Below are 26,624 nucleotides of genomic sequence, written 5' to 3' on the forward strand. Positions count from 1 at the left end.
ATCACCCTGCAGTGTCTGGCAGGGATGGATGCAGAGAGGGAGGTGACAGGAGCCCATGTCATGTACAGTGATCTGAGATCCGAGGCCAATGGCATCAGGTTTCCATCTCTCCAACCATGGCAGAAAAAAGAGGCACCTGTCCATGGGTCAGGCATGTTGTCCTTCCTGTGGCTTCTGGATCCAATGTGGGACATGGGCTATGGTCAACACCTCTGTGGCTGGGGTTGCAGGAAGAGCTTCATCGCACAAGAAGCTGCCCCCATGGTGGGGTTGTTGAGGGCACTGGTACTGTGCAGCAGCCTCTTTGATGCTTGTGGGCTTTCCATGGCAGCACTGGATTCCTCCTGCCAGGCTGTTGTTTGAATATTGGCCTGCAGAAGAGCCTCTTCCCAGGTTGACTTAGCCTGCTCATGTGCCTGCAGAAGGTTAACACTGTGGCCAAGATCAGGAGCTCTGGCTTCAGTGGGAGTGATTTTGATGTAAAGATTAGACTTTGCATCTGAAGTTTGCATCATCCAAAAGGTTTTCCATGCAATGAGGTGCTTCTTCAGAGTCATAACCTTAATCAAAAGTCCTGTTGTCCCCTGCAGCATTTTAGCTGCTCAGTTGTGCTGCCTGTCCTGCTCACCAGGCTACATCGAGTGAGTGATAATGGTCTGTATAAATATTTATGTTGCTCTGAGCCTTCTGTGCCAGATCTTGGTCAAATTGAGAAGTCCAGGCTCTCTGGTGCTCTTGAGCCCTGCTAAGAAACATGCATAGAAGCACTGCAGATGCAGCCTGCATGGGGGTGACCAGATGGGCAGGCAGGTCACTGTCCTTGGGGGATGTGTGGGTACACGCTCGACAAACAGCTCAGCCGTGCTCCCAGCAGTGTAGGTGTGCCATGGCTGGTGATGGAAGCATGGCCTGCTGCCCTTCAGCTTGCTGGCCAGGTGTGAGTAGTGGGGGCTTCACCTGGGGCATAGTGGGGTCCCCATCAGGGCACAACGATAGCATCCTCACACTAGTGCAGCCCAGACCTGCCTGTGCCTCCTTGCCAGCCTGGCTTGGCTCAGTTCTTGTTCCCAGACACAGGAGCTCAGTGCTGCCAGGCGCCAAAGGGATAGGAGTCCTCATTTCAAAGCAGCCCTGTGGTTGAGAGGAACAGAGTGGGGAAATACTGTGGCACTCCCCAAAGTGTCTTGAAAGTTCTCAGATTACTAAAGGCAGAGCTTAAACCCTATTCTTACTGCTTTTCCTGGTTATAGATCCCTCTGGTCACACTGGTGGCATGTGAGAGGAAGCAGAGCAGTGGTATTGATTGCACAGCTGCTCTCAGCAGCCTTGGCCTGACCCCAGGCCCATGTGCCACGCTGTGCTCCCTGCTCCCATCCCCACAACCGTCCCAGCCTCTTCTCTGCCTGTGCACTGCTGCTGATGGCACTGGCACTGCTAGTGGGCTCTGAGTGCCCACCAATGTTCCAGCACCACCTGGGGCCCTCAGTACTGCCCCCATCATGCTCCCCTTGGAGATCTCCTTGAGAAGGAATGGTCTGCTGGCAGCAGGGAGGACCTAACCCACAGGTCCTCAGATGGATGCTTTTACCCCCTCCAGGTAGGAGAAGGATACCTGCTGTGAAGATGGGCCTCAGGAGAAGTCCCAGAGCTTCACAGGTCCAGGAATGCACACAGCTGGGGCTGGAAGGGTGGCTGCTGCCTCCACTTCTGCTGTTGGGTGAGATCTTTACTGCTGTCCTCTGTGTCAAGAAACTAATAAAAGTTTGAGGCATCTTGGGAATCCAGAGTGTTGGAAATGATAACAATTTTTCCAGTAGGAAAGGATATCTACATCAAAGGGGCAGCTACAGACTACAAAGGGCTGACACTTGTGTCCCTGTGTGACTGCAAGGCCATTCGCCTTTGCCTCTGCCTAAAACCTAGGGAGAACTCAAACAGGTCATTATTTTGTAGAAAGGAAAAGCTTTGTTTCTGCTTGTGCTCATGTGGGAGCTGCTGTAAGTGTGCTGTGTGCTCAGTGACATGCATTTTGTTTGTTTAAGAGCTGCTAAAATAACTCAGAGAAGCCCATTAACGGGTGGAATCAGGATTGTGCAGCTCTGGACGTGGAGCCGTGGCACTTGCAGTGCTGGGTGTTTGCTGGGAGCTCAGCAGCTCAGCTAAGTCACTTTGTCAGATGTTTGGAAGAGGAAAGGAGTTATCCTGGACCATGAGCAGGCTAATGCTAAATCCATAGCCAGGCCAGGCTGTCAGAGAGTCTGGGCTGAGACGGTACATTCTGTACCTTCTCTTGGGATCTAAAAAAAACCCCAAAGTACGCCTGACAGCTGCAAGCAAGGAGCAGCTGGATTCCCTGGCTGAGGCAGCAGTGGTTGTAAGATATAACACTGCAGGTGGGCCGCTGCCTGCAATGGAGCTTTTCAGCCCTCCTATCTGAGTTTTCCTGGTTTGGTGGACTTCTAATGCTGGCAGGTGGCCCTGATTTGGAGATTTTACTCTTTTCCAAGGGCTTTTGCCCTGAGGTAGCAGGGAGCTGGCTTCCACAGAGGGCTCTGATCCCCAGGCCCCTCAGGAGTAAAGGCAGGAGAATATGTGCCTGCCATTTGTGCCATTGTGATGTCACTGCTGCCTGCCCAGAGTCCCAAACCCTGTGCGCTTTGGATTTTAAACCATTTCAAGACTTTGACTTGATTTTTGTAGCAAGTGCTACGGTTCTAGGAATTGTTTGGCAGTGGCTGCCAAGAAGCAGCCAAAATTACAGAACAAACAGGACCTGCAAGGAACTGGAAGCAGAATTAATTTCAGGAATTCAGCTTTACCTCTGATTTAAAAAATTACCCAAGAAGGTCAAGAGTTGTGTCATTTACAACTATGAATATCATTAATATATAGGACCTGTCCAATTTATTCCCACTATGATGCAAACTTGAAATGGCATTTAAAAGCAATGAATAAATTGGATGACATCTAACAACCACAACTGTGCATTGATTATCACACATAGTAATATTAAGCAGCAGGTGAGCTTCTGTGATGGGAGAGCATCTCCCCTGTTCTCAAGAGTCCCATTGGCAGTAAAGGGTGACCCAGAGCAGGCAGCCTGTGCTTCCAAGGCAGGCAGGAAACATTGCCAGAGTAGAGTTTATTCACAGTTATTAGTAGAAATCTGCCATTTTAGCAGTAATTAGGTGTACAGTGTTCTAGAGTGTCCCTGTGGATGGGCTACCCCCTTTCCTGTACTGGTGCTGATAGTGGATGATCTGACAAAGGTCGTTGCTCTGCACAGTGCCACAGGTGCTTAAAATATAGAGGGAAAGAAACTGATGTGACCCAGACAGGGATTTATGGTCCCACCTCTATTTGGAGGATGACTTTAGCATTGGTGTGGGCTGTACAAATGTTTGGTGGTGAGGAGGGTCACTCTTGAAAATCTGTCCCAAAGAAAGGTTTTGCTCACAAGCTGTGTTCACAAGTTGTCATTTGTCATCTATTTAAGAGTTCCCATTTTTGGACTAAGTCCACACAGAAATGTCATCAGTGAGAATCAATTTGCTGCTCTAAATACAGGCCTTTTAAAAGTTTGGCATGTAGGCTGGGCTGTGGTAGAGACCAGCACTGTACAGACATAATTTGTGCATTACGTGAGAAGTTTATTAAGGAATTACTGATGTCCTCATTGAAGAGGTCAGTCTGTTGCTTCAGCAGTATTTTCCATGCCTGAGATGAACCTTTACCCTGAACCCATCAGAGAAGGGTAAGGTGGTCTTGGTATGCATACCAACATATCCTGCCCTTTGTCTTGGGATGGAAATTGGTGTTGTTTTGCCTCAGGGTGACATTTTCCCCTGCAGGGCAAGGGGTCCTGCTGTGTTGGTGATGCCACTGCATATCACTGGGTACATGGTGCTCCTGAGAAGTGTGAAGCTGGGATTTCCTGGATTGCACAAGCTCTTCAGCCTCAGCTAAGGTGCTGTGTAGTGGGCTGGTACTGAACCTGCTGCCCTGGCTCCTTAAGGGGTTTAGCAATTGCACATGGAAAATAAGCAATTAGCAACAAGGGCTGCTTTGTTACAAAGCCTCTGAGCTCACCAGGCCAAGGTCCGGCTGCCCGGGCAGGGGGAGGGAGCTGGGTTGAGTGCTGCTCCGGGTGCAGCCCCGGTGGTTTGCCTCCCTTTGTGTGGCAGAAACTTGGAAGGGCCCACCTTCATTGCAGCAATGCCTTTTGGAGGTGGGAGGAGAGGGGGGAAGAGGAGCTGGCCTTTTCCTGAGGGTTAATCTCACTTGAACACAGTGATGGTAAGGGGCTGACAGGTGCCTGCCACAGTGAGGATTAGCCAAGAAGAGAAGGGTGCAGGGAATTTTCTTGGTGTGCTCTTACTTTGTACTAAGGATGAAGGGGGAAAGCCACCCTCACCGCCTGAATGGACCATACTCTCATTCCCATCACTCTCCCCTTCCCATTGCCCTCACCCTCTCCTCCAGGCAGGACAGAAGCTGCTATCAGAGAGAGCTTTGCTCTCTCTCATTTCAAGCACATCCCCTGTCCCCATCAGGATACTGCATACTTCATACTGGGGCTCCCATACCATCTGCCTCTAGGCCAGGTCTCTGGGACCCTGCAGCCACCAGGGACCACCAGGTGGGCAGCTCAGTCAGGGATTGCTTGGTGGGACCACAGCCAGGTGCCGTGTCCTTCTGCCACCCCGTGTAGTCCTGGCAGCACATGGAGCAGGGAGCAAGGTGCCCTGTGCCTCAGTGCTCCCTGCACAGGAGCAGTAGTGTTTGCCAGCTGGGCACGTGCCTGCAGCTGGGGATAACGCTGGCAGCCATCCGTGTTCTGGCTCAGGAACTGAACATCGTATTTGGAGGTAGGAGAGCGTGCACTTGTTGTTTTAGTTGGTGTTTGGGCTGGCAGGACTGCTGTTGGAGTGGCTCAGAGAGGGATGGCTGGCAGCCCGTGCTTCCCTTCTGCTCCAGGAGCCTCATGCCTGGCTGAATGGGGCTCAAGGTGTCCCAGCCCCTGATCCCTGTGAGAGAGGCTTGCTGACAAAACACATCCTCACTACTGGTCTGCTGCTGCCCATCCTGCTGTCCCTGACAGCTGCCCAAACTGGCAGCCCTTGGAAAGAGGTATGAGCAAATCAGTGAGCTCCAGCAAGAAGCTCATTCTTTCTGGGATGCTTATGACATCCAGACTTTTGTAGATTCCCTATTTTTGTGTCTTTATCCCATGACTGTTTCCCCTTTGATGAGGGAGAGGCCATGCAGTCTTTCTCCCCGGGTACCATGCTGCATAGGCTCAGGCAGTGCACACTGGCTGCCTCCTGCAGCCTCCTAGCAGCATCCTCTAATCACAGCCACCCTGGATCTGGCCTGGCATCTCATTTCACTTCATGTCTTTTTGAGCTGGTTCCTTGATTCCCCAGATGCCTGTGGGGGGAGGCATTCCTGGAGATGTGGATGCATGGGGAAGATCCACATCCTCAGCAGCAAGCCCAGTGGCAGCTGCACAGCTGATGTGGCAGGGTTACAGTCACTTGAACATCAGATGGGTATAGGCACACAAGCCCAGTCTGCTGCTTGTGGGGCAAGTGCTTTGAGCTTGCTGCTGGTCTCCCAGCTGGCAATAACCCCTGCAACTTGCCTTTCCTGCCAGCTTGGGCACACAGCTGCTTCACCAGAAGTTTCCAGCTCAATCCCATGAAGTTGTCCCATAACCCAGAACTGAAGTAAACGAGTGGAAGTTCACAGATTTGGACAAAGTATTTCCCCCACTTGTCTGTCCCTTGCTGACATGAAAACAAGAGACGGCCCTACAGAATCCAGCTGGTGGGTGGAGTGGTCCCTCTGCCCTGGCAGCTGTCCCCAGCCAGGCCTTTGGAAGGGAGCGATGGCAGCTCTGTGACCGCCGGGCTGCGAGGCAGGGGAGGTGCGGCCGCAGCGCCCTGTGCTGGGCCAGCAAGGGAAGTCCTGCTGGAAGCAGCTTTTTTTATCTGGGCTGCCTGGGCCTGGCGTTTGAATGCTTGGAAATGCTCTTCTCCAGATGTTTCCTAGCACATGCTGGCTCTGTTTATAAACAGCTCCTCAAAGCAAAGCCTGCTGGGGGCTGCTCGCGGCAGGCCCTGCACGGCTCCCCTGCACCGTGGCACGGGGACTGGGGCCACAGGTCACCACTGTCCCCTCTCATCTAGATGGGTTATAGCAGTTAACAAAAGCCCCAAATGCCTCCTCTTCCTCACTTCTCCCTTTCTCCTGGCTAACAGCTTCCTGCCCCGATGCATCCTGGTGGTGGTGGCATCTCCGGGCTCCCTTCCTGCCCATGCTTCTGCTGCTGGGGGCACAGAGAGAAGGCACACTGCCCTGCCTGAACTGCATGTTCCCAGGGAGATCCCAGCCACTCCAGGGGCTTGGGTCAGGGAGACATTTCCTCTGCATCCATTTGGGGTTCAGTTCCTTGATGATTGTCTCAAGGGCACATCCTGACAGCATACTCATCCAGCCCCAGGAGTTTTCCCCTTATGTTTTGCCAAAATTTGAGGTGAGTTCCAAGGGGTGACGTCAGGCAGGACAGAGTGGAGTGGGTGCAGGCTGTATCAACTGTTTGGCTTTGGTTGTTGTGCTTTGCCAGCCCCATCTCCTCTGGAGAGAACAATGCTCTCATACTTGTCACTCCTTCCACTTCTGACTGGGTGGAGGTGCCTTTCAGCCATGCTCTTCTCTGTTCTGGCCCTTACAGGACAGCACCTGATTGAAAGACAAAAGCCAAGAGAAATCCTGTCTAAACAGCTGCCAGTGGCTCTGCCAGGATACCTCTCCCTTGGTTGGCCTGAGCCCCAGGCTGTTGTGCTCAGCTGTGAGCAGATTCCCAAATCACCGGCACTCCACTGCGCAGCCACGTGCAGCTCATCACATCCTGGATGTCACCTCAAATTGGTCCCTGCGGATGGCCCTGCCCTCCCTGCCAGCCCCACACCCCGCACAGGGCTGGGGGAGGACAGCCCTGTCACAGCCAGCGCTGGGAGGAAAGGCTGAACAATGGCTGCTTGTCAGTCTGCCTCCTCTTCCTGTAGAAAAGGGCACAAAGCACAAAGTTATCAGCCATCCACGAGTCATCTGGGGAGCGGCATTGCTGGGAAGTTGAGTCATGTGATACAGATTTGCCTCAGCCCCACCATGGCCTGGGTGCTTGCAATTTTTTTATTCTGGCTGCTTGCAGTGGCTGTAATCTTGTCCCTTAGCTTGGGCAGCATGTGCTTGGAGGTAAGAATGGGAAAGGAATCAACTTCACTGCTGTGGAGCTGGAAATGTGCTCCCCTCTGTGGTACTGCTTACCCTCTCCCTCCTGCCGACTTTCAGCAGAACATTCTGGGCAGGAGGGTGGCTCTCTTGGCATTGCTGAGGAGAAGCAGAAAAGGGCTTGAGCCACTCTCTGGGTCTGAGCACTTCAGGAAGCTGATTGATACATGACTGGGGCTTGTCTTTGCAGGTTGAGCTTCCCTCTATTGCTGCATGGAGAATGTTCCTTTTCTAAGGAGCAACCCATCCATGAATTGCCCTTGCCTGTCCTCAAGACACAGCTTCTCTTTGCAGAGGCAGAGCCCTTTATTCTTTCCCCACCCTTTAGATCCAATGAGCTCTGATGAGGCAGCCTATCCTTCACCCCTCTTCCCTGGGAAGCATGGATACAACTGCTTCGAGACTGAGCCCTTCTTCCATGGAAAACTGGCACTCGAAAAAACCTTTTCTGTTCTTAATCACATGAAAGGGAGTGGTGTAAAGATGCTTAATGAAATGGGAAATATCAGTGCTTTAATGGAAAGTTTTAAGGAAGTGATGCTGCATTATGCTTGTGGTTCTCCAGATGAGGAAATAAGAAAGATATTCACAGTTGACATCATTAATAGAGCCACATTTTCTGCTGGGGTAATTCTGCTGGTGGCTGTTGAATCCTGGCAGTCACTTTGATCCAGAGCACAGGCCAGAAGGATGGATTTGATGGTCTGATCTCTGTACAAGCTGTAGGAGTCCCTGGGCAAGTGGGACTGAGCAAGCTCAACACAGCTTCTTAGAAGAAAAATTTAAATTTAAATGCTTGCAGTGGAGAGCATTGCCTGTGGGGCTGTCCCAGGGGCAAATGTCCCTGCATCTGTCTTACATCAGAGGGAGTCCAGCTTCAGCTTCCAAGCATGGGACCACTTTAAACATTTGGGTGCTAAATCTACCAACAAGTTCTCATTGCCTTGAGCTGCATGGAGACTTGGATGGTGTCTGACAGGTTTGAAGAGCAACCAGTGGTAGGCTTGGCTTATTCTTTCTAACAGTGTTTCTTCTTGACATCTTCACAGCAAGGTGTAAAAATCCCCTTCTTTTTACAGCAAGGTGTAAAAAACTCCTAACTTTACCTTAAGTGTGAGGGCTGGAAGGAGAGAGCAGTGTTGGCAGCCCTGGGCTGTGAGAGGGTGGTGAGGGGTCACAGGTCCCCCCTGCTCTCCTCTGAAACAGCAGGCTGCTCTCAGGTGCTCAGCTTTGCAGCAGGGGATGCTGTTTGAGGGAAGAAGACCCTCAAACTGAATGGGAGCAGTTTTGGGGGGCAGATCCAGCTACTTGGGGAATAGCATGGAATTAATTCAATTCCTGCAAGTGGGAGCAGCCAGCGTATGTATGGTGAGGTATATTCTCTGACGCAGGACTGAGAAAGAAGACAAATTTCTGGGCTGCTTGCTTAGGTAATTGAAAATAGGACATTTCTGGTGGTTCACCCAAGGCACTGGGGATGTGGTTTTGTCTCTACACAGCCGTGTGAGCAGTCACACAATCCTGTGTCCACTTGGCTCACCAGAATGATGCTGGTAGAAACAAAAGGGGCTTTAGGAGATGGTAAGCAGCATGGTTTGAAGTCTGGGCAATATCCTGTGCAGAGGGATGGAGAAAAAGGCAGCCTGTGAAGCACTGGCTGTTCTGAGAGGCTGGGTGCTTCCAGACAGAAGACAAGCATGGTGAGATCCCTTGAGTGGGTGGTAGATCCTGTGCTGTGATCCTGACCTGCCCAGACTTGAGGTGACTGCTCTTCAGGCTGCACTCCCTGACATTCCTGTGCCTGTTTTTCCTCTCTTTCCAGGCACACCTTCTGGCAGTATCGCCGTGAGAACCCCCAAACCAAAGTGGGGGAGCCCCCTCCTGATGGGCTGCCAGGCTTCAACAGTGGTGTCCTGCTCCTGAACCTGGAAGCCATGAGGCAATCCAAGCTCTACAACCAGCTGCTGGAGCCCACCATGGTGCAGAAGCTGACAGAGAAGTACCACTTCAAGGGCCACCTTGGGGACCAGGATTTCTTCACTATGGTGGGAATGGAGCATCCAGAGCTTTTCCATGTGCTTGACTGCACGTGGAACCGGCAGCTTTGCACATGGTGGAGGGACCACGGATACAGTGATGTGTTTGACCAATACTTCCAGTGTGAGGGGGAGGTCAGAATTTACCATGGGAACTGCAACACCCCAATCCCTGAAGACTAAGGCACCCACTGCCCTCAGGGGCAGCTCTGACTGCAGCAAGACCTGCAGAGCCATAGTGGCTGCACTGTCAGTCCCTCAGGATGGGTGACCAGCTCTGATCCAGCATAATCCAGGGGAATCTAGGATTCCCAAGAGCATTCAGTATCCAACTGCCTGTAGCCTCACCCTCCAAGAGGAAGGGCAGTTCAGCTGTTGGAACAGGACATCCACAGCCACTGTATCCAGGGCTCAGCTCTGGATGAAATCCACAGTGCTCATCTGTGCCTCAGCTGCTGGGGCATGGGGACAGCCATCAGAGACTGCTGCTTTTGCACTAGGCTGGGTCCCTGGGTGCTGTGCAGATTTGCCTTGTCTGATGGTCTGCAGGAGTCCCCAGCGAGCAGTTGTGTTTCCTTTGTCATTCCTTGGTGGCCCGTTTCTGCACCTCATGCAGAGAATTGGTCTGGTCCCTCCGGAGAGCAGACACTGTCCTCAGGTCATCTTCCTTTTGAAGCATTCCAGAAAGGCAAGAGGGCTTTAAAGACTCAAAAGCTTCAGATTGGGTTACTTACAAACAAAAAATGAATGCTACATAAGCTTTCAAGCCTTCTGTTAGTTCTTCTTAGCAATAAAAGCTTTACTGCCCTATGTTGTCCTAGAAGTGTTCAGTGAGTGTGTAGCAATAGATTCATTTTTCTAGCTTTGCCTTTAACCTTTCATATGAAAATAAAGCTGCAGATGTCAGACACGCTTGGCTGTTTTTCTGTGGCGCAACTGAAGTCCTGTGCAATAGGAGGTTTCCTGCTCTTATCATGATTAAAAAGTATCTGATGTGTATCTGCTGGGCAGTTGAGTGTGGTGCCCCACATAGCTTATCCCACATCTGTCCCATGTGAGTGATGCAAATAGACAAGCTGGATTTTTAAAGATCATCACCGCTGTAGCCAGGGTTGGTTTCGAAGGAGCTGGGAGCTGCCTGTGCTGTGAATGAGTGAGCTGCAGGCTGAGCACACAGCTCCTTGAATCAATGCTGCCTTCGTGATGGGCACATGGGCCTGTGTCAGGGCCTGCACGGCTCATTAACCACCTCCAGCCCAGCCCAGCCCAGCTTGTTTTACACCCCATGTGTGTATCTGTGTGATGTGCACGTGCAAGAGAGAGGTGTGGGCACCTGATCGTGGCTTAACTTAATAGCAGAACACACCATATGTGCCAGGAGTGTCCTGGGCTCCTTCACCCGTGCCCATGAATGAACTTAATGGGGGAGAGGCTCCCTTCTCTCAAACTGATGTGCAGAGGCAGCAGCCTACGGTATGGGCTGCATCCTGAACCCTGCCCTCTCTGATGTGCTGAACCAATCCATTTCAAAATAACACAAAACCTTGTCTATAAGTATTTTCTGCTCCCTAAGGAAGAAACAGCAAAGAGGTGATTAAAGGTGAGGGAAAGACACAGTGACCTGCTGTGTTAGACTCACATTTTCACCAAAAAACAAGGTGATCCAACCTCACTGTGCAAGGCAAGGCAGCCAAGCTTGCTGGAAGCTGCAACAGGGCAGGATTTGGGGCAGGTGATGCACTGTGATGATGCACCCTGAAGGATGAGGAAGATCCCTGGTGCTTACTGGTCAGGTCTCACTGGTAGCACCAGTGAGACAAGGGGCTTCACATGCCAGGGCAGGACCTTACCATCAGTTTGGAAATGGCCGTGCTGGAAATACAGGCCAGGCTGCTTATGTCACCAGCACAAGGGAGGAGTGGGATGATCAGCAAATGTGGCTTTTACTGGGGACTGAGCAGCTCTGAGGTGGCTGTGGGTACCTCCCAAAAGCAGCATGATGGGTGCTGCTTGGGAGACAGGGCTGTGTGGGGCCAGGTGCCCTCCCTGCCCCACAATCATTCCTGGAGCTGGGCCGGGCATTGTACCCCCTCTACCTGCAGCCAGGGGATGCTCCCCATAGGGTTGGGAGCATTTCTCCCTCTCTGTGGAGTCCCAGAGTCTCTGTGGGAGAGCACCTACAGGTGGCTACTATGGCCCCAAGGCTGAAACCTTTTGCTTAAGTATTTTTCAAGAAATAAATTGTTTTCCTTTTTTTTAATTCAAAATCACAGTCCACGGGGAAACTCACTGCATTCTTTTTCAGCTAGGAAAAGCGTAGTTAAGTGAAACATTTAATGGAGCTCTATTGGTTTTCCCCAGGCAGCAGCCCCCTCGCAGCAGTGCCGGCCCCGGCCCGACCCGCGCGGTCCCCGGGGCCGTGACTGAGCAGCGCGGGCAGCAGGGACCGCACGGCGCTATTTATAGACCCCGCACGTAGCTCCCCGTGCAATTATCTCCCCTTCATGCCCTGCTGATTGCAGGCACTAATGAGCTCAGCTGCAGAGAGCGCCGTGGCAGCCTGGGGCTGACTCGTGGGGCTGCCGGCTCCGCCTTTTCAAAGGGCGCTGCTTTGGGGCAGAAGCAGAGCTTGCTGTGCATCCCTGAGGGCACTGCCTGCCCAGGAGCCCTTACCCTACAGCAGTTCCTGGACTCAGTGCCCAGTCAGCATTTCCTTCAATTCCTGGAAGAATGGGGACTCTCCTTCCCAGCCCTTCTTTGCCCTCCTGCACCCTCCTGCTGCAGCCCATCCTCAGCCAGGTGTTGTTCCAGGCACACAGACCTGAGCATCCTCTCCTGGTCCTGTGATGCTGGCCCAAGGTCAGGACAACCAGCACATAGCAGCTGCCAGCACAATCATGGTGAAAGATGCCCAGAAACCATTAAAGAGCACCATTTTTACCCTGGGCACTGGGGATTTGCTGTGGAGACCCTGCAGCAGCAGCGCTGGGACTGACAGGCAGCTCCTGGTCTCCAGAGGGCTGGCACTGTGTCCCCTGCCTAGCAAAGGGCATCTGCAGACCCCAGAGCCTGGTTATGGGTTGGTTGGAGCCCCTCTGGAGATGCAGCAGGCTAAAGGCAGCCCTTGGGGAGTGGCAAGTGTGGCCATGCTGCTGTGACACGCAGCAACTGGGGGACACAGCTGGGACACAGCTGCTCCTGGGAGAAGGAGACCAGTCCCACCAGCACAGGCTGGTGGAGAGGGATGGGGCACATTGCACCCATGGGAGAGCTGCAGTGATCTCTGCAAGGATGTGGTGGGCTTTATCCTAAGGTTATTCAGCCCAGAGCTCCTCCATCACGGATTCCTGCTCCTTGTCTTCTCACCTGCTGGCTCACAGCAAAGTGCTGCTCGTGTCAAGAGTCCCATGTTTTTCCAGGGTGGAGAAGGAGATGGGAAAGCAAAGGAGTCTCCTTTGTAGAAGATCGAGCTGTGGAAATTAGTTCTGTAGCTTAAGCTTTAGGGGGAAATTCAATTTTTTATGTCACTCAGCATTCATGAGGAATTGCATGTAGAGAAAACAGTATTCATGATTTTCTGCCCAGCCTGGCTTCCAGCCCTATGCTGGAGCTGCATGAGATTTTTGCCCTCATCTCCTGCATTTCATAACATCATCAGTGTTTATTCTCTTACTCATTTGTACTTCTTTCCTATTTGAAATAATCAATTGTTGGTATAAACTCACCTAGGGAGCAATTACTGTGAGCCTAACCCAAACAGGCACTGGGGTGCTCCATTAAGCAATATCACCGCCCTCCCTCTCGGCTGATCCCAGAGGATACAATATTTACTTTTCAGCTGTGCTATTCATACCAAGCGCACTTCGGTCAGCGTGCCAAGAATAACACAAAGCCTAACAACGGGCTTCAGCGCTAAGATGGAGTTTCTGACTTTAAAAACCAAAAAAATAAAAAGCCAACCTATTATTTTGCCTTTGCTGAGAAATGCCTGGCAGCAGCAGAGCAGGCAGGTTCCAGAACCACCCCTCTGCCTTCAACAAAGCTATGGGCAGCGTGAAGTCAGTCCTGAGGGACAAAGAAAAATGAAAAAAAAAAAAAGCGCAGTAAGCCTGGGACACGGGTCAGCAACTGCCTGCTTTTCCTTTTAATACGGATTTTATTAAGTTGCTGCAATGTTTTGTGAGCGTTTCCTCAAAAGCTTTGCAAAGCCATGGAGAGACACTTTCCACAGCACCTGTAGATATTTCAGCCAGGTTTTTAGTATCTCTGTCTCTGACCATCACAGACCCTCTGTAGATTTAATTACTAATTGCAAAGAAATTGCTGCCCAGTCCTATAGCCTTTTCATTGCCAGCAGGGTTTGCTTTGTCCAATTCTCTTCTGGAAATTATTTATTCATTAATCAGCTGCTAACAAGGGAAGCACTTGGAGCAAATTACCTTCCTGAGGTACTTCATTGGCATTAGCTGCATTGTACTGAAAGTCTCAATGTTAATTTAGACACTTTGCCTACCTGAAGAAAAAGCTGTAACACAGCAGAGTCTGGAGCTGCCAGAATGAGCCACAGGTCTGGACCTGCAGGAGGCTTTGGCATTGCTCACCAGTGAGGGGATGCTCAGCAGTTTGTGGGGTGTCCCTGAGAGCCAGATATGCTTTTCCTGGGGCAGATGTTGCTGTTGTGGCAGGTAGAAAATCATGCCTTGGAGTTCTAACTCCCCTCAGAACAGATGGGCACCTTCGAGCTCTTTGTGCTGGCTCATTCCTGATGGATTTGGCACTGTGCAGCCCTGGCAAGGTGCTTGTCCTGGTGTCAGTCTTCACCAGCACAGCTCCAGAGCCATCTTCTCCTCCTGCTCCTGGTCAGCCATCGTTTAGCAGCAATTTGTGACCCTGCTGGGGACAATCCTAAAGCTGAGCAAGCCACAGGCTGCCAGCAGAGCCCTGTTCTCAGAAGGCACTGCATGAGCTGTCTCCATTTATCACCTACAGACCTCTCCCTCTTAGTGCATTTTGTAGCTGTTTAAATGTTTGTGGCCTTTGTCACAACACATCTCCTTCTTGGAGCTGGTCAGGATAAATAGACACTTTCGGGTCCTAAGGACAGTATCAGTTTAGGGAATAAATAATTTGTGGATGCCCTGTGGCAAGTGGGGCTCTAGGCAATGTGTCAGAAAAAAAAGGTATATTTTTTCCTGCATGCTTTTTCCTTTCAAACTCATTTCTTTTCTGTGCTGGACTACTTTTCTGGCTACCTTGGGAACACAGAAAAGATGTCTCCTTCTAGCATAATCTGCTGAGCTCAAGGGACACAGGAGTTTTATACAGAATGCTTAAAAACACCAGCAGCAGTAGGGAAAAAAATAAATGGGCCTGTAAGATTGGGCCCCTCAGCTGTGGAATGAGGGCATGAAGAGTTGGCCAGGTAAAGGATGCTTAGCTGAGCTGACAGGCCCTCTGGTCCTGCAGTAAAAACTATTATCTGGAAAATAGGGTATAATGGTGACATGGCAGAACCTGCCACTGATGCTGAGCTGTTCAGGAGAGGGAAATGTAGAGCCAATGTGAAGAACTGCAGAAAATGTGGCTGATATGGAGCAGTAGGTAATAAAATGGGAACAAAATTCATCACTGTTAGATGCTGGGTAGTGCAGATGTAGAAGGGCATAACCCAAGGATACAGAGAAGAGCTGTGGAGAGCAGGGAGGTGATGTGGGAGGCAGCACATCCCCCAGTTCCCCTCCTTGCTGAAGCCAAGGTCCCACCTGTGGGAGGGAGATCAGGATGGGATCTCCCTCCTTGCTGCTCATGCCAAGCCATGCCCCAGGAGCACCCACTTCAGCAGCTCTTCTGTGGGCACAGGGCAGGAGAACCACTGGTGCAGAGCAGGCAGGTGGGCCACATGGCCAGAATGCCAGGCTGTGCTCTGCCTGACTGTATCCTGCAGGCTGCACTGACAGAGCCACAGCTCTGGCCTTGAACTACCCTTGGTCTGTGCTCTCTCAGCCCTTAGAGCTCGGACAGATGCTGTGCATCAGCTCTGGGGAATCATCCCCAGGGATTAAAGCAGCATTCAGGTTATGGACAGAAGAATGGTGCAGCTGAGGAGAATCAGCAACATTCACACCCTCTCCTGGGAACAAGGGAAATCTTGCCATTCTGCAGGATATGTGCTCAGCAGATTGGGAAACTCTTAGTGCTATAGAAAAGTGAAGGTGTCCAACAGCAATTTTTGTTCTGTAATTGGAATAGACATAAAGATGATGTGGCATTGTAAACCACTGCACTCTGCAAAAGGGAAACAGCAGAACCTGGAGTCCAGCAGGGATAGAGTGTATTCCAGTTAAATAACGGCAATTCACTGTAACACCTATGCAGAAGGCAAGGAGGATGCCAATCCCGTGCCAGTGTCAAAGGAAAAGGCTGGCAAACCTAAGCTAGCAGCTTAATTCCCAAGTTAGGCAAAACTTTTCTGGTATAAGATTCATCAGGTAGTAAATTTTCCAGGTCAAAAAGATTTTACCTGGAAAAGATGCAGGAACAGATCTAAAAGAAAATTCCTAATGGTGGAAAAGAAACTGGAGGCCAGCAAACCTGCCTGTGCTGACACCTCAGAATTTCACATTTTAAAAGCAGCCAATGTTGCAAAAATAGGAAATACAAGAAGTCAGCATTATTAAAGCAAATGTAATGAAATATACTATCATGAGTCATTTACTTTTATACCTCAAAAATTTTTCAGCAGATGCCACTAAATTTCTTTCACCAGTCATTGCTCTGGTGAAGTTTTACCAGCAAATAACAAAGAGGATATAAAATATGCAGTGTTTCATGCTCTCCTTCCCTGAAGAGCTGTATGTAATAGGCTGCATTATCAAATAATCATAATAAGGGAAGACTTTAAATAATGCTGGGCTGAGTAGCAAGTGCCAAGACATTTGTCATAAAACACTGTACCAGGTTCTTAATGAATAAATGTGTCAGCTGGATTTGGGGAGGTAGCATCATGTACAAATCCTGAAAAATGACTCTCTGGTCTCCAGTATGAAGTTACTGGTGTTTGCAGTTCTGCAGCTCCTCCTGCCCATGAGTTTCTGCAGCCTGTGCTCAGCCAAGCCTCCCTGCAAAGAGACCACATTGTCCTGATTCTAGAAGCAAAAAAGAAGCAGAGGCTGAGAAACCACTGTCCAACATGGGGTCTGGAAGTATTTCAAGTTTTTCTGGCTATTCTTTCAGCTTCCAGTCCCAGAAATCCCAGACTAGAGGGTATGGGAGGCTGACCTGGAGCCAGGTGTCCAGAGGTGATGTGGGTCTTTTTCCCAGTTTGACTTTCCCATCCCTCAGAGGGGAGTGATGCCCACCCTGCTCTGGTGGTATGGGCAGCTCAGCAGGAGCATCCCGTGCAGGCTGGGAAGGATGTGGTGCAGGGTGCTGGGGACATGCCTATAGCAGCAGCAGGCAGTGTGCACATGGGTGCCCAGAGTGGCATGGGAGGGTGGCAGAGCATGTTTGGGAGAGACCTCCTACAGCCAGAATTCCTCCTGGAGGAGCAGCAACACTGGAAAGTGAAGTTGCCTTGTCCACGAAGTCCCATCTAGGGACGAAGTGCCAGCAGAGCAGGAGGGCTGTGGGCGGACATGAATTAAATATCATGGTCTGGGCTACATTTACCCTTCTCAAAATAACTTTGCTTTTTGTGGCTCCATTGTCAGAAAACCACAATTGATACTGTCCTAGCTCAAGCCCTTTATAGCCACTTGTAGAATAGCAATCTTCTGGTACTGCCAGAGCAGGCGTGGACCTGACCAAAGCTAAATCAGTGCTGTGGCCAGCAGCAGGGCTGGGCTGAAGGAGGGGATGCTTGTGGCTGACCCATACAGGCCCAGGGAAGGGATTTGTCCCATGGGGCCCACAGTGCAGACACCCTCTGCAGCTGTCAGCTGTGGGAGGGCACTGGGATGCCAGTGACATCCTGGGGTCCCAGCACTGCCACCAGGGCTGCCCACCACATGGGCATGCACTGAGCTTTCAGGGTTCCTCCTACACACCATCTGGGCTCAGACTGTAAAACGCATTAAGGTGCATGCTAATTTCTACAAATTCCAGATATGGGGAGAACAGCTGACCTCGTTCATTTTGCTTGCAGAAGCTCTCTGGGAGCAGCATGATGCTGTGAAGGAAGTCCCCTGAAAGAGTGCTGTGCTCTGCTGCTGTCCAGTTTTAGTTAAGAACCAAGTTTGCCTGCTTTTTTCTAATTTCTCCCTTAGATGCCACAGTCTTTTACATAGGGAAGATCAAACTGTGGTATTTTTAACTGTCCTTGTAAAAAAAGTATGATGCTTTGTGGGGAAAGCTGAGTCACGTATAGCCAAGAGGCACAGCTTGGCAGGGGAGGATGCAGGTGCTGGCCCCAGGAGAGGGGAGCCTTTGCTCTGGAACACCTGCTTTGTATGGTACAAACAGAGCTGCAACGCCAGGTGAGAGAGCATTTATGCTGAAATGATGGATTGTGCTGGAAAAGATAAATGGGGGAATGATGAGGAGCTCGTGGTGCACAGGAGTGATCCTTTGCCAAGGTGGCACACAGAGAGCTCGGCAGCAGTGGGGTGGGTGCAGAGGGCACTGAAGGGAGGAGCTGCTGCCCCACAGCCACGTGAGCCTCCCTGGGGCAGGGGCTGCACCTGCCTCGTTGGCTTTGGAGCTGTGTTGAGCTCTGGAGGGTGAAGGGGTGTCTGGGTTAAGGGTGGTGCCAAAGGCTGCTGTGCTTCTCCCTGCCCAGCCTCTGCAGTGTGCCCAGCACAGGGGCTGGGCAGCAGCACCAGTGGCATTCCAGCACTGGCAGCTCCTCTGCCCGGTCCCAGCATCCCTGCCCTTCAACAGGAGGAAACGTCTGAGCTGGGAATCCTGCTCAGGTTGTCGCAGATGGCAAAGCACACAGATAAGTGGCTTGTCAGGGCACGCCTCTGCTTTTCCATGTTCTCAGAGCTGAAAAAATGAATTCTCCCCTGTAATCCTAAAATTCTTTTGATGATGAGAAAAGGCAATTGAAAAGTTTTGTTGCATAACCTTCAAGATCAAATGATGATTTATTCAGAATGTGCTTTGTGGTGTTACACGGTATACAGGCTCAGCAATTAGCTGGAAGCAAATATCCCTCCTCATTTTCCATGAGTGTGTCATTAGGATAGCATCTCATCAGTTGAACATTATCATTATCAGCTGCAAATATTGCTGAAGTTCAACTATTTACTTGTAGTTTACTTTTTATATTATCAAATACTGGTGATTCAGTTTCATTGCTGCCTTGGAAATAATCTAGCAATGTTTTTTTTCTCTTTGCAAACTGCTGTAACAAACCGGTATTGGAAATATGTTGTTATTTCTACAGCTGGGAGTATCAATGGCAAGGAAAATGCCCCTTTCAAGCAAATCTTTAATAGTTTATTTTCTGGATGAAAGAAGATCCAAGGTATTGTATCCAATGCACGTAGCTTCTGTCTGCTGCTCATCTCTGGTGTCTCCTACAACCTCCCGGGATCTCACAGCCATACCCAACACTGCTACAAAACCAGGTTTCCTGTTACCTTCCAGCCCCTGATAAACCTCTGCAACAATTTGGGGGGAGGGTAGGGGGGGGAGATTTCGTGGAGACAGATATATGTTTTTTTCCACAGTAGTGGAAAAACATGGATCTTTGCCATTACATTTCCCTGTTCAATGTAGCAGGAAAATTGCCAGCAGGGTTTGTGCTGGACTTGTGTGCAAGGGGTTGGGCTTCCCAGCCCAAATCCCACACTGAGTGCGGGTCCCTGCTGCTGGTTGGGATGGCTCTGCTTGCACCAGTTTTGTCCTTGGTCAAACAAAGCAAATTACAGAAGAGGACCCCTCCTCTTTCATTCTGTTGCTTGTGGCTGGAATAGAGCAGGAAATGCTGTGGGGTTGCTTCCTGTCCCTCTGCAATGTCCCACTGTGAGACAGATGTGGGTCACAGCTGTCCCATAGCCCTTGCAAACAACCAGAGGGTGTTTTACTGGTTTAGGAGAAAATTTGATCTCGGGACTCTCAGCTCATTCCCAGCCCTCTGGTGGCAGTGCCAAGCCCGTGGGACCTCTCTGAGCACTGCTGTCAGGAAAGGGAGAGGGTGGGCTCCTGGTTCCCAGAACATCTCCTGGGAAAGTCCATGATGCCCTCCTGGCCTGGGGGGTGATTCTTGCTGAGGAATGCTGCAGACCAGGATGAGAAGATGCTGGGGAGGTCCTCAGGACTGGAGACCCCTTCTCCTGGAGCTGGACTTTTTAGGGTTCTGTGGACAAAGATGGAGGGCAGCATCACCCCTTATTAATGCCCCCATGTCCTCCCCTCTGAGAGGTTTTAGCCTCTAGGAACAGTACACTGTGTTCCACAGAATACAGTAGGACAGCAAAACTCCTTCCCTGGCTGATCTGGAAACAGTAATTTTCTAGCAACATGAAATTTGTGTGTGTAGGAGAGCATTGCATGTTCTGTGTTTGATAGGGAAGAAATGTTTTCAGATAGGGCAAAGATCTTTGGTCACAGGCATTTGATAGAAATAAAGATTGAGGAGACCAGAATGAACAGTGATAAATATTTCTCACAGAAAGGACAGTTAATCTTGGAGGCCTCAGATATTTTTCTTCTTTCAGACTGATACCAGGTGAAATACCTGCCAACAGTGTTGTCTTTAAAGCCTTGAGAGCCTGAGAGGAAACTCAAAACCTGCTGCTGATTATAGTAAGTCCAGTAAACAATTTTAGCCCTGAAGAAACCCTTCCCATGTGTGTTGCACAGAAGGCTTCGCATCAAGAGTCTGTGAGTATAAATCAAAATGCAAAAAAAATCAAGAAGTAATGCTTTATTCTGTCTGGCCAGGTGAAAACCCTAAATGTTGGCCATTCCTTGCTCCCAGACCTTGCTGTAGCCAGGGCTCCTCTTCTCCACTGTTTATTCCACATTAGGAGAACATCAGCTGGGCTTTCTGCGTGGATTTATAGTCACACCTTGTGAACTTCTGCCTCCAAGGGAAAAGTGTGGAAAACTGTGTGGAAGACAATATCTGCTGTCAGCTTATGCACTTGCCAGGAGCAGGCAGGAATTACCTCCAGTCATTATTGGTCATGCTCATAATCCAAGAGGTTTCTTTCAAGATGTGGGGGGACACAGGCTTTGTACACATTGAATGTTAAAAGGTAGTGTCAGCTTTCACAGTAATTTAAGGCTGGCATTCCTTCCTGCCCTACTCTTGCTTCCAAAGGGCATCTTTCATCTTTCTTGGAAGCTTATCTTTAGCAGACATCATAAACAAAAGCCTTTAAACACCCTCATCATCTCTCACAGACCAGCTTCATTCAACACCTGGACAAAAATGTCAGGTGTCCCTCTTGTCTGGGTGACAGAATGTTTGGCTGAAGGTAACAAGTATCTGCAGAAGGGCAAGTGCCTATGAGTGTGAGTTTGTACATGGGTGTGTGGGTATGTGAGGTTCTTCATGCCTCCCTCTCCAGCCTCTGAATCCTGGGCAGTGTCCCACAGGAGGGTTGGAAGGTGCTTTTCCTAGCACACAGGCACAGGGGCTGTGCTGCAGATCAGGAGCGTGGATGTTTGCTACTGTTTTGCTGGGATAAGCTGAGGCAGGAGCCTCAGAACAGAGCTGCAGGTGACTTGGGAAAAAAATAATTAAAAAGAAAGACATTAAAACTGAGGAGGGAGGTGCTGGTGGCTACTGAGCACAGGGCAAGGAGAAGCTCACCATGCAGCTGTAATCCAGCTGTCTTAGTGCACCTTGGAGGAGCTTTTTTGGATGTTGTGGTCTTTGTTTTCCTCCAGCACGGGAGGTGCTGATTCAAGGTGAGACACAGATGGGCATTTGGCTGTGTTTTTTCAAAACCAGTGGAGTTTAAAAGGGAGCCATGCTTCAGCAGCAGGATTTTTCCAGCCCTGGCACCGGTGGGACCCCTTCTCCCAAAGCATCCACACTCTTAACCAAGGTGTCCTGACCTTCCTCTTCCCAGAGAACAGCCACCCTGACCTCTGTGCTGGGCCCTTCCTGGCAATTAGCAACCTGCCAAGCTAATCAACACCTCCTGGCAGAGCACTGCCACAGCCAGGAAGAATGACTGTGTGCTTGATCCGGTGCTGGGAAGCACCACAAGCTCCAGCCAAGTGGGCACCTTGCAGAGTGGCTCCCTGCCTGCTGGAGTGTGATGTCCCAAGTTCCCTGAGAGCAGTGGCCCTAGGGAAGCATGGCCTGCACACACGTGCTTGTCACAGGTTACACTCTGGGGAGCAGGGAGCAGGATTGCTACAGGGCTTCTGAGAAGCAATAAAAGCCATGACCAGTCTTGCATAATGCCACAGTCTGATTTCCAGTGTTGCTGAACTCCTCCCTTGGGAAGAGGAGCCACAGAAACTGGTCTGTGGGCCAGCCTGTGCCCTGTTGCTCATGGAGTACAAAGCCTTCTGCCCTCTGAGTTTCAAAATACTCACAGCACTCTCCTGCTCCCCCAGGATCTCCCACACCTTCATGCCTGTCAGTACTGCTCTTGGCTTTGCTGAAGATGGACATGTTTAGACAGGACAGGTCTGTCTGCCCCTGCTTTGCTGTCCCACTGGCTTCATGCTGTGGGCACCTTCTAGCCACAGGCTGCCCAGTGTCCTCTGCAAAACCCACTGCTCAGCTGATATTCCCAACGTGGCAAATAAATGTCCTGTGTTCCCTGGGCTGGTGTGTGGCTTCACGCTCTTTGTTTTGCCTGTCTGCCTGTGGCTCACAGCTGGGAGGTGCCTCAGCCCCGGCTGGCTCTCTGGGTGGGATGCTGGAGAGCTTTGCCAGCTGGGAGTGCCCAGTCTCTGGCTGGACAGGGGTGCAGGGGATGCTGCAGACTCGCTGCAGCCACAGAGCTTGTCTGGGGACTGGTCACAGCCAGCAGCAGCCCACGGATCAGTATCTGGGATTGCCACAATAAGCATCCCGTGGCAGGCTTGTGACACCTTCACTGAAGTGAGTGACCACTGCTGCACCACTGATGGATGGTTTGCAGCAGCATTGAACCACCAGGGCACATCTCTGAGCCACAGGGAAGTGTGCTGAGACTGGGACAGGGGGAACAAAACAGGAAAGGCAGCTGCCTGCTTGAAAGGATTAGATGCAGCTCTGAATGTGGAGCAGCGATTACAGGCAGCCCAGCCTGCCAAGCAATGCTTATTGGGAAATCCGAGGGGGAAAAGAGGAGCATGAATTAAATAATTGCCCAGCAATTCATTTCTGAGCACTACCTCTGCTGCTGAAGGACTCTCGCTCTATTCTCACAGGCTGGACTCAGGGGCCAGCACAGCCTGTGCCCAGTTCCTTCAGCATCACACCCAGGTACTTCAGAGTGATTTACAAGGAGCTGTCACATCACCGGTGAGAGAAACAACCCAAAATGATGTTCCACCATGCTCCTTAGGGTGAGCTCTGAGTAATTACTCCAATTATGCTCCAAATTACAGAGAAGCCAGTGGCCTCCACAGAAGGACAGATTTGCAGAATCCATCTTTAATTGTTGCTTGGGCTGTGCTCTGCTGCCTCCAATTTGAAGTATCTGTTCATTTCCCTCGTGGGTCTGTAATCACACTGCTTATCATCACCTTTTTATCCACTCCTCTATTTCTAGCACGCATGTCAAAAAAGACAGTATATTAATCAGACAAGCTTTCTTCACTGCTTCTTGTCAGCAGCAAACTGTCTTCTAAAATGGAGCAGCCAGTGGTCTTCACCTGGAATTGCCTAGGAGAGGCATCCATCAAAAGCCAGTAAGTGACAAGTCCATGGGGAGCATGATTTATTGCTGAAGGTAAATGATAAAGGAGAGGGGTTATCCAGGCAGGGAGAGGCTAGCTGTAAATCCAGATCCCTCCCTGAGACTGTTATGTCAATAGTTATGAGAGCCCATCTACAGCTTCTCCCTCTGTCTGCATCTCACCAAGCAGGGCTGGCACAAGGACAAGGCCCATGGCAGGGGGCTGCTCTGTCAGCACGGATTTTGTCCATAGTGAAGCTGCAGGACTGTGTCACTCTGAGCCTACTCACCCCTTGGTCACAGCATTGCCAGGGATGGGGAACTCACTGCAGGCTTTGACAGTGTTTCAGAGGGTACTCATAACACTGAATCCATGCCTTATTTCTAACCACAGCCTTCTCCCATCCTTGTCTGCCAAACAGAGGCACTGCCAAACATTTAATCACATCAAAAAGAGCTTTAATAAGCTGGGATCAAGTTAGCCCTTTAACCTCTTTTTCTGGCCCACATTGATAGTGTCCCAGGAATTTCTCTCCATTAAAAGTCTGTCTTTTCAACCCTTCGTGGGTCCTTGGCTTCTTCTTTGGGTTTTTGCCAATTTTCCTGACTCCTGCGATGCTGATCTCGCACTGAGCCTGGCTCTCAGGGAGGCTGCAGACAGCTGGACAGCTCTGTTCAGTCCCTTTCCCACAGAGGCATGGTTTTTTTTAGGGGGGATTGTCCCCCAGCTACCCAGGGTGCAGCCCCCTTGCCCTGGTGCCAGGTGCTGTGCTGTCAGTACAGCCTGCCCCTGGTACCTGTGCCAGGATGGCTTCACCAGAGCCTGGGCAGCTCCTGCCTTCGCTGGGGAACCGAGAAGGTGTTAAATAACCTTAACTCAGGGCTGAGAGTCAATCCCCACTGGAGGCCCCCAGAAACACCTGAGCAGTGGGGCTGTGCCTGCAGCAAGGCTCAGAGCTCAGTCTGGACTTCCAGCACAGGAACTCCCCGTGCCTGCTCCAAGCAGCCCGAGTTGCCAAAAGCCTTACGCAAGCTGCTTACATCAACACCCTCACCAGTGTGGCTGATAGGGACAATCTAAGAACAGAGATATGCCGAGATCTCTTTTTCATAAAATGGTGCTAATTGACACTAATGATAATTCCCCGTTTCAAACCTTTATCAGCCAAATCCGGCCAGGGCCGTTTCAGCCCCCGGCACAGCACTGATGTCAGCTGGAGCAGCCTGGGACATCCTGTTTACTCCATGGAGGTACGGGCAGTGTGCCAGCGCTGGGACCCCGAGGGAAGTCCCAGGGACCCACAGGAGCTAATTAGGTGCTCCTTCCCCGGCTCCTTTTGACGCTCACCGATGTGTCAGACCTGCCGATTTAAAAATCTAACCCCGGTAGCTATTGTTTAACATCTTCCTGAAGCCCTCATAGGATGGAAGGTGTTTTATTGTGATTATATTTTACTTTATAACGTGCTGTATTGTTTGGCTTTTGCCTCCCAAATGCTGAACAGAAATATTTATCAAATATCTCTCCGTTTCTGGGTTGCTGCCTACATGATTTGTCACCCTCTGCCTTTCTGGTCCGGGCAGAGATTTCTCCTTGTGCTCACCACTTCCTTCAACAGTCTCGTGATGTTCATGCAGCTTGTCACAGACTTATGCCTTTTATTCTTGTATTTATTTTTGCAACTATCTTTACCCTGAGATGTGCAAACCTGTATTTTGTTCTGGCCACAGTTTTGGGGGTTAGGCTGACATGTGCTGGGACAGTTCTTGGCCTCTGCTCTGGGGCGTCTGTTTGCACACCCTTTTCTGGGACAAAGATTTCCAGATTTCCAGCCCATTGACTGCTCCAGTGGGCTGTGGTGCTGTCCTGCTCTGTGTGGGCATGGACCAGCAGGTGCTGCTCCCCTTGGGCTCTCCAGCCATTGCACCAAGGCAGAGCAGAGGTGGAGGTGGGTGGCTGGGCAGGTTCCTGCAGGGTGGGGGCAGTGGCTGCCTTTCATCCCAGGAGGGGCAGATAAGCCTTTTGTGCTACCCCCACACATGATTTATAGAACAGGAGGCAACACCCTAAGCACAGGGAGGGGGCTCCCCTGGGAGTGGAAATGTGGGCACCTTGTGAGGCAATGCTCTAAAGGAGCAGCCCCATGAGGTGAGTGGCTCCTCACTGCTGTGCAGGGATGGGGTTCCTCCATGCACCCCTCCCTGGCAGCACATTGGCTCTGCTGCTGGGATTTTACCCAGAAAACAGGTTTGGTTCCAATAGTAATAAGAAAATACAAAGAAATCTGCTTTTGAAGGTGTGTACAGCTCCCTCTTTCCCCAAAAGCATAGCTGGAGCAGGTTGGTGGTTGCCTACAGGGGCTGTGGCAGAGTAGGGGACTCTCCCACATTTTGCAACTAGGAAGGGTCCTTCCCCTGCTGCAGAAAAAAGACCCTGCATCCCAAGTATCTCTAACACTGCAGTGATGGATGCACACGTGTGCATGGCCAAGGCTGAGGTGGTCAGGTGAGCAGCATCTTCCATTACTCTGCTACAATCTTGAGGATCTCTCCCCAGTAATTACCCTTCCCAAGGGCTCCCGAGCCAGCCTGTGCCCCAGTCATCACAGCAAGCTGGCAAGGCACAGCTAGCAATTAATTTCTTCTGTACAAATTATCAAATTACAAACTTGCTTTTTAATTGTATACTCTTTGAAGGAGGTCACTGTGTGGCTGGGACATAGTCCTGCCTGTGGATCACCCAAGAGCTAGGTGGCAGCTATTTTAGGTGTCTGGGAATGATGAGGTCTCCAGCTGGGCTAAATGGAAGCACCCCTGGGCCATGAACCTGCTCCAGTCCCTTGCACCTGCCCTGCCTGGCCACCCTCACCCCTACAAATACATGGATGCTCTACATCCCAAATGCCTCTTTCCACATCCTGAGTAGAGCTGCATGCAGAAGCAGAGCCTGCTGCAACCCAAAGGCTGCATATCCAAAGAGTGGAGACCAAATTGTGTGGTAGTGCCTGAGCTGTGTGTCCAGCATCACTTGTTTCCCAGCTTGCTGCCCCACGCTCCAGAAAGGGTCACCACCCATCCCAGCCCCAGGACATTTCCACAGGGATGCAGGCCCTATGTGAGAGCTCGTGTGCCTGGTTTGCTGTCATCACTCTGGGCTTGCACCGGGACTGACTCAGTCACAAGAAAGGGAAGGAAATAGGAAGATGGCCCCAGGAAGGACAACATCCCAAAGCACAGGGTGCTGCTCCCCAGCCCCTGCCCTGCACCCACACCCTGGAAAGATGCAATGACAGGTGACTGTAGGTATGAGCAGCACAAAAAGGCTTAACAGAGATATGATGGAAGGCTGATTCAGCTGGGACAGGGATTCCTCACAGCTGCACATCAGCTGCCACCTTGGAAGGACAGTGCATAAGGCTGATAACTCTCCTGGCACCCGGCCCCATCCCACAGCACACCACACCTGAACTTTGCCCTCATTAGCTTTTTGTTATTG

At 50.8% G+C, this 26,624-nt stretch overlaps 1 protein-coding gene and 1 long non-coding RNA gene across 2 annotated transcripts in view; both read left to right on the plus strand.

Moving 5' to 3' along the window:
• The window catches only part of XXYLT1 (xyloside xylosyltransferase 1), a 31,960-nt gene extending 21,718 nt beyond the window's left edge, over positions 1-10,242 (plus strand). The window contains exon 4 of the mRNA XM_088170881.1: positions 9,119-10,242. Coding sequence (XP_088027007.1) covers positions 9,119-9,515 — 397 coding nt within the window. The 3' untranslated portion in view covers positions 9,516-10,242. The remainder of the gene's footprint in view (positions 1-9,118) is intronic.
• A 12,800-nt stretch (positions 10,243-23,042) lies between these two features.
• Positions 23,043-26,624, plus strand: part of LOC148222659 (uncharacterized) — a 46,395-nt gene continuing 42,813 nt past the window's right edge. The window contains exon 1 of the long non-coding RNA XR_015805734.1: positions 23,043-23,141. This is a non-coding gene — a long non-coding RNA (uncharacterized LOC148222659). The remainder of the gene's footprint in view (positions 23,142-26,624) is intronic.

Source organism: Sturnus vulgaris, chromosome 10 (genome assembly GCF_052056855.1).
Source record: "Sturnus vulgaris isolate bStuVul1 chromosome 10, bStuVul1.hap1, whole genome shotgun sequence".
NCBI lineage: Eukaryota > Metazoa > Chordata > Aves > Passeriformes > Sturnidae > Sturnus > Sturnus vulgaris.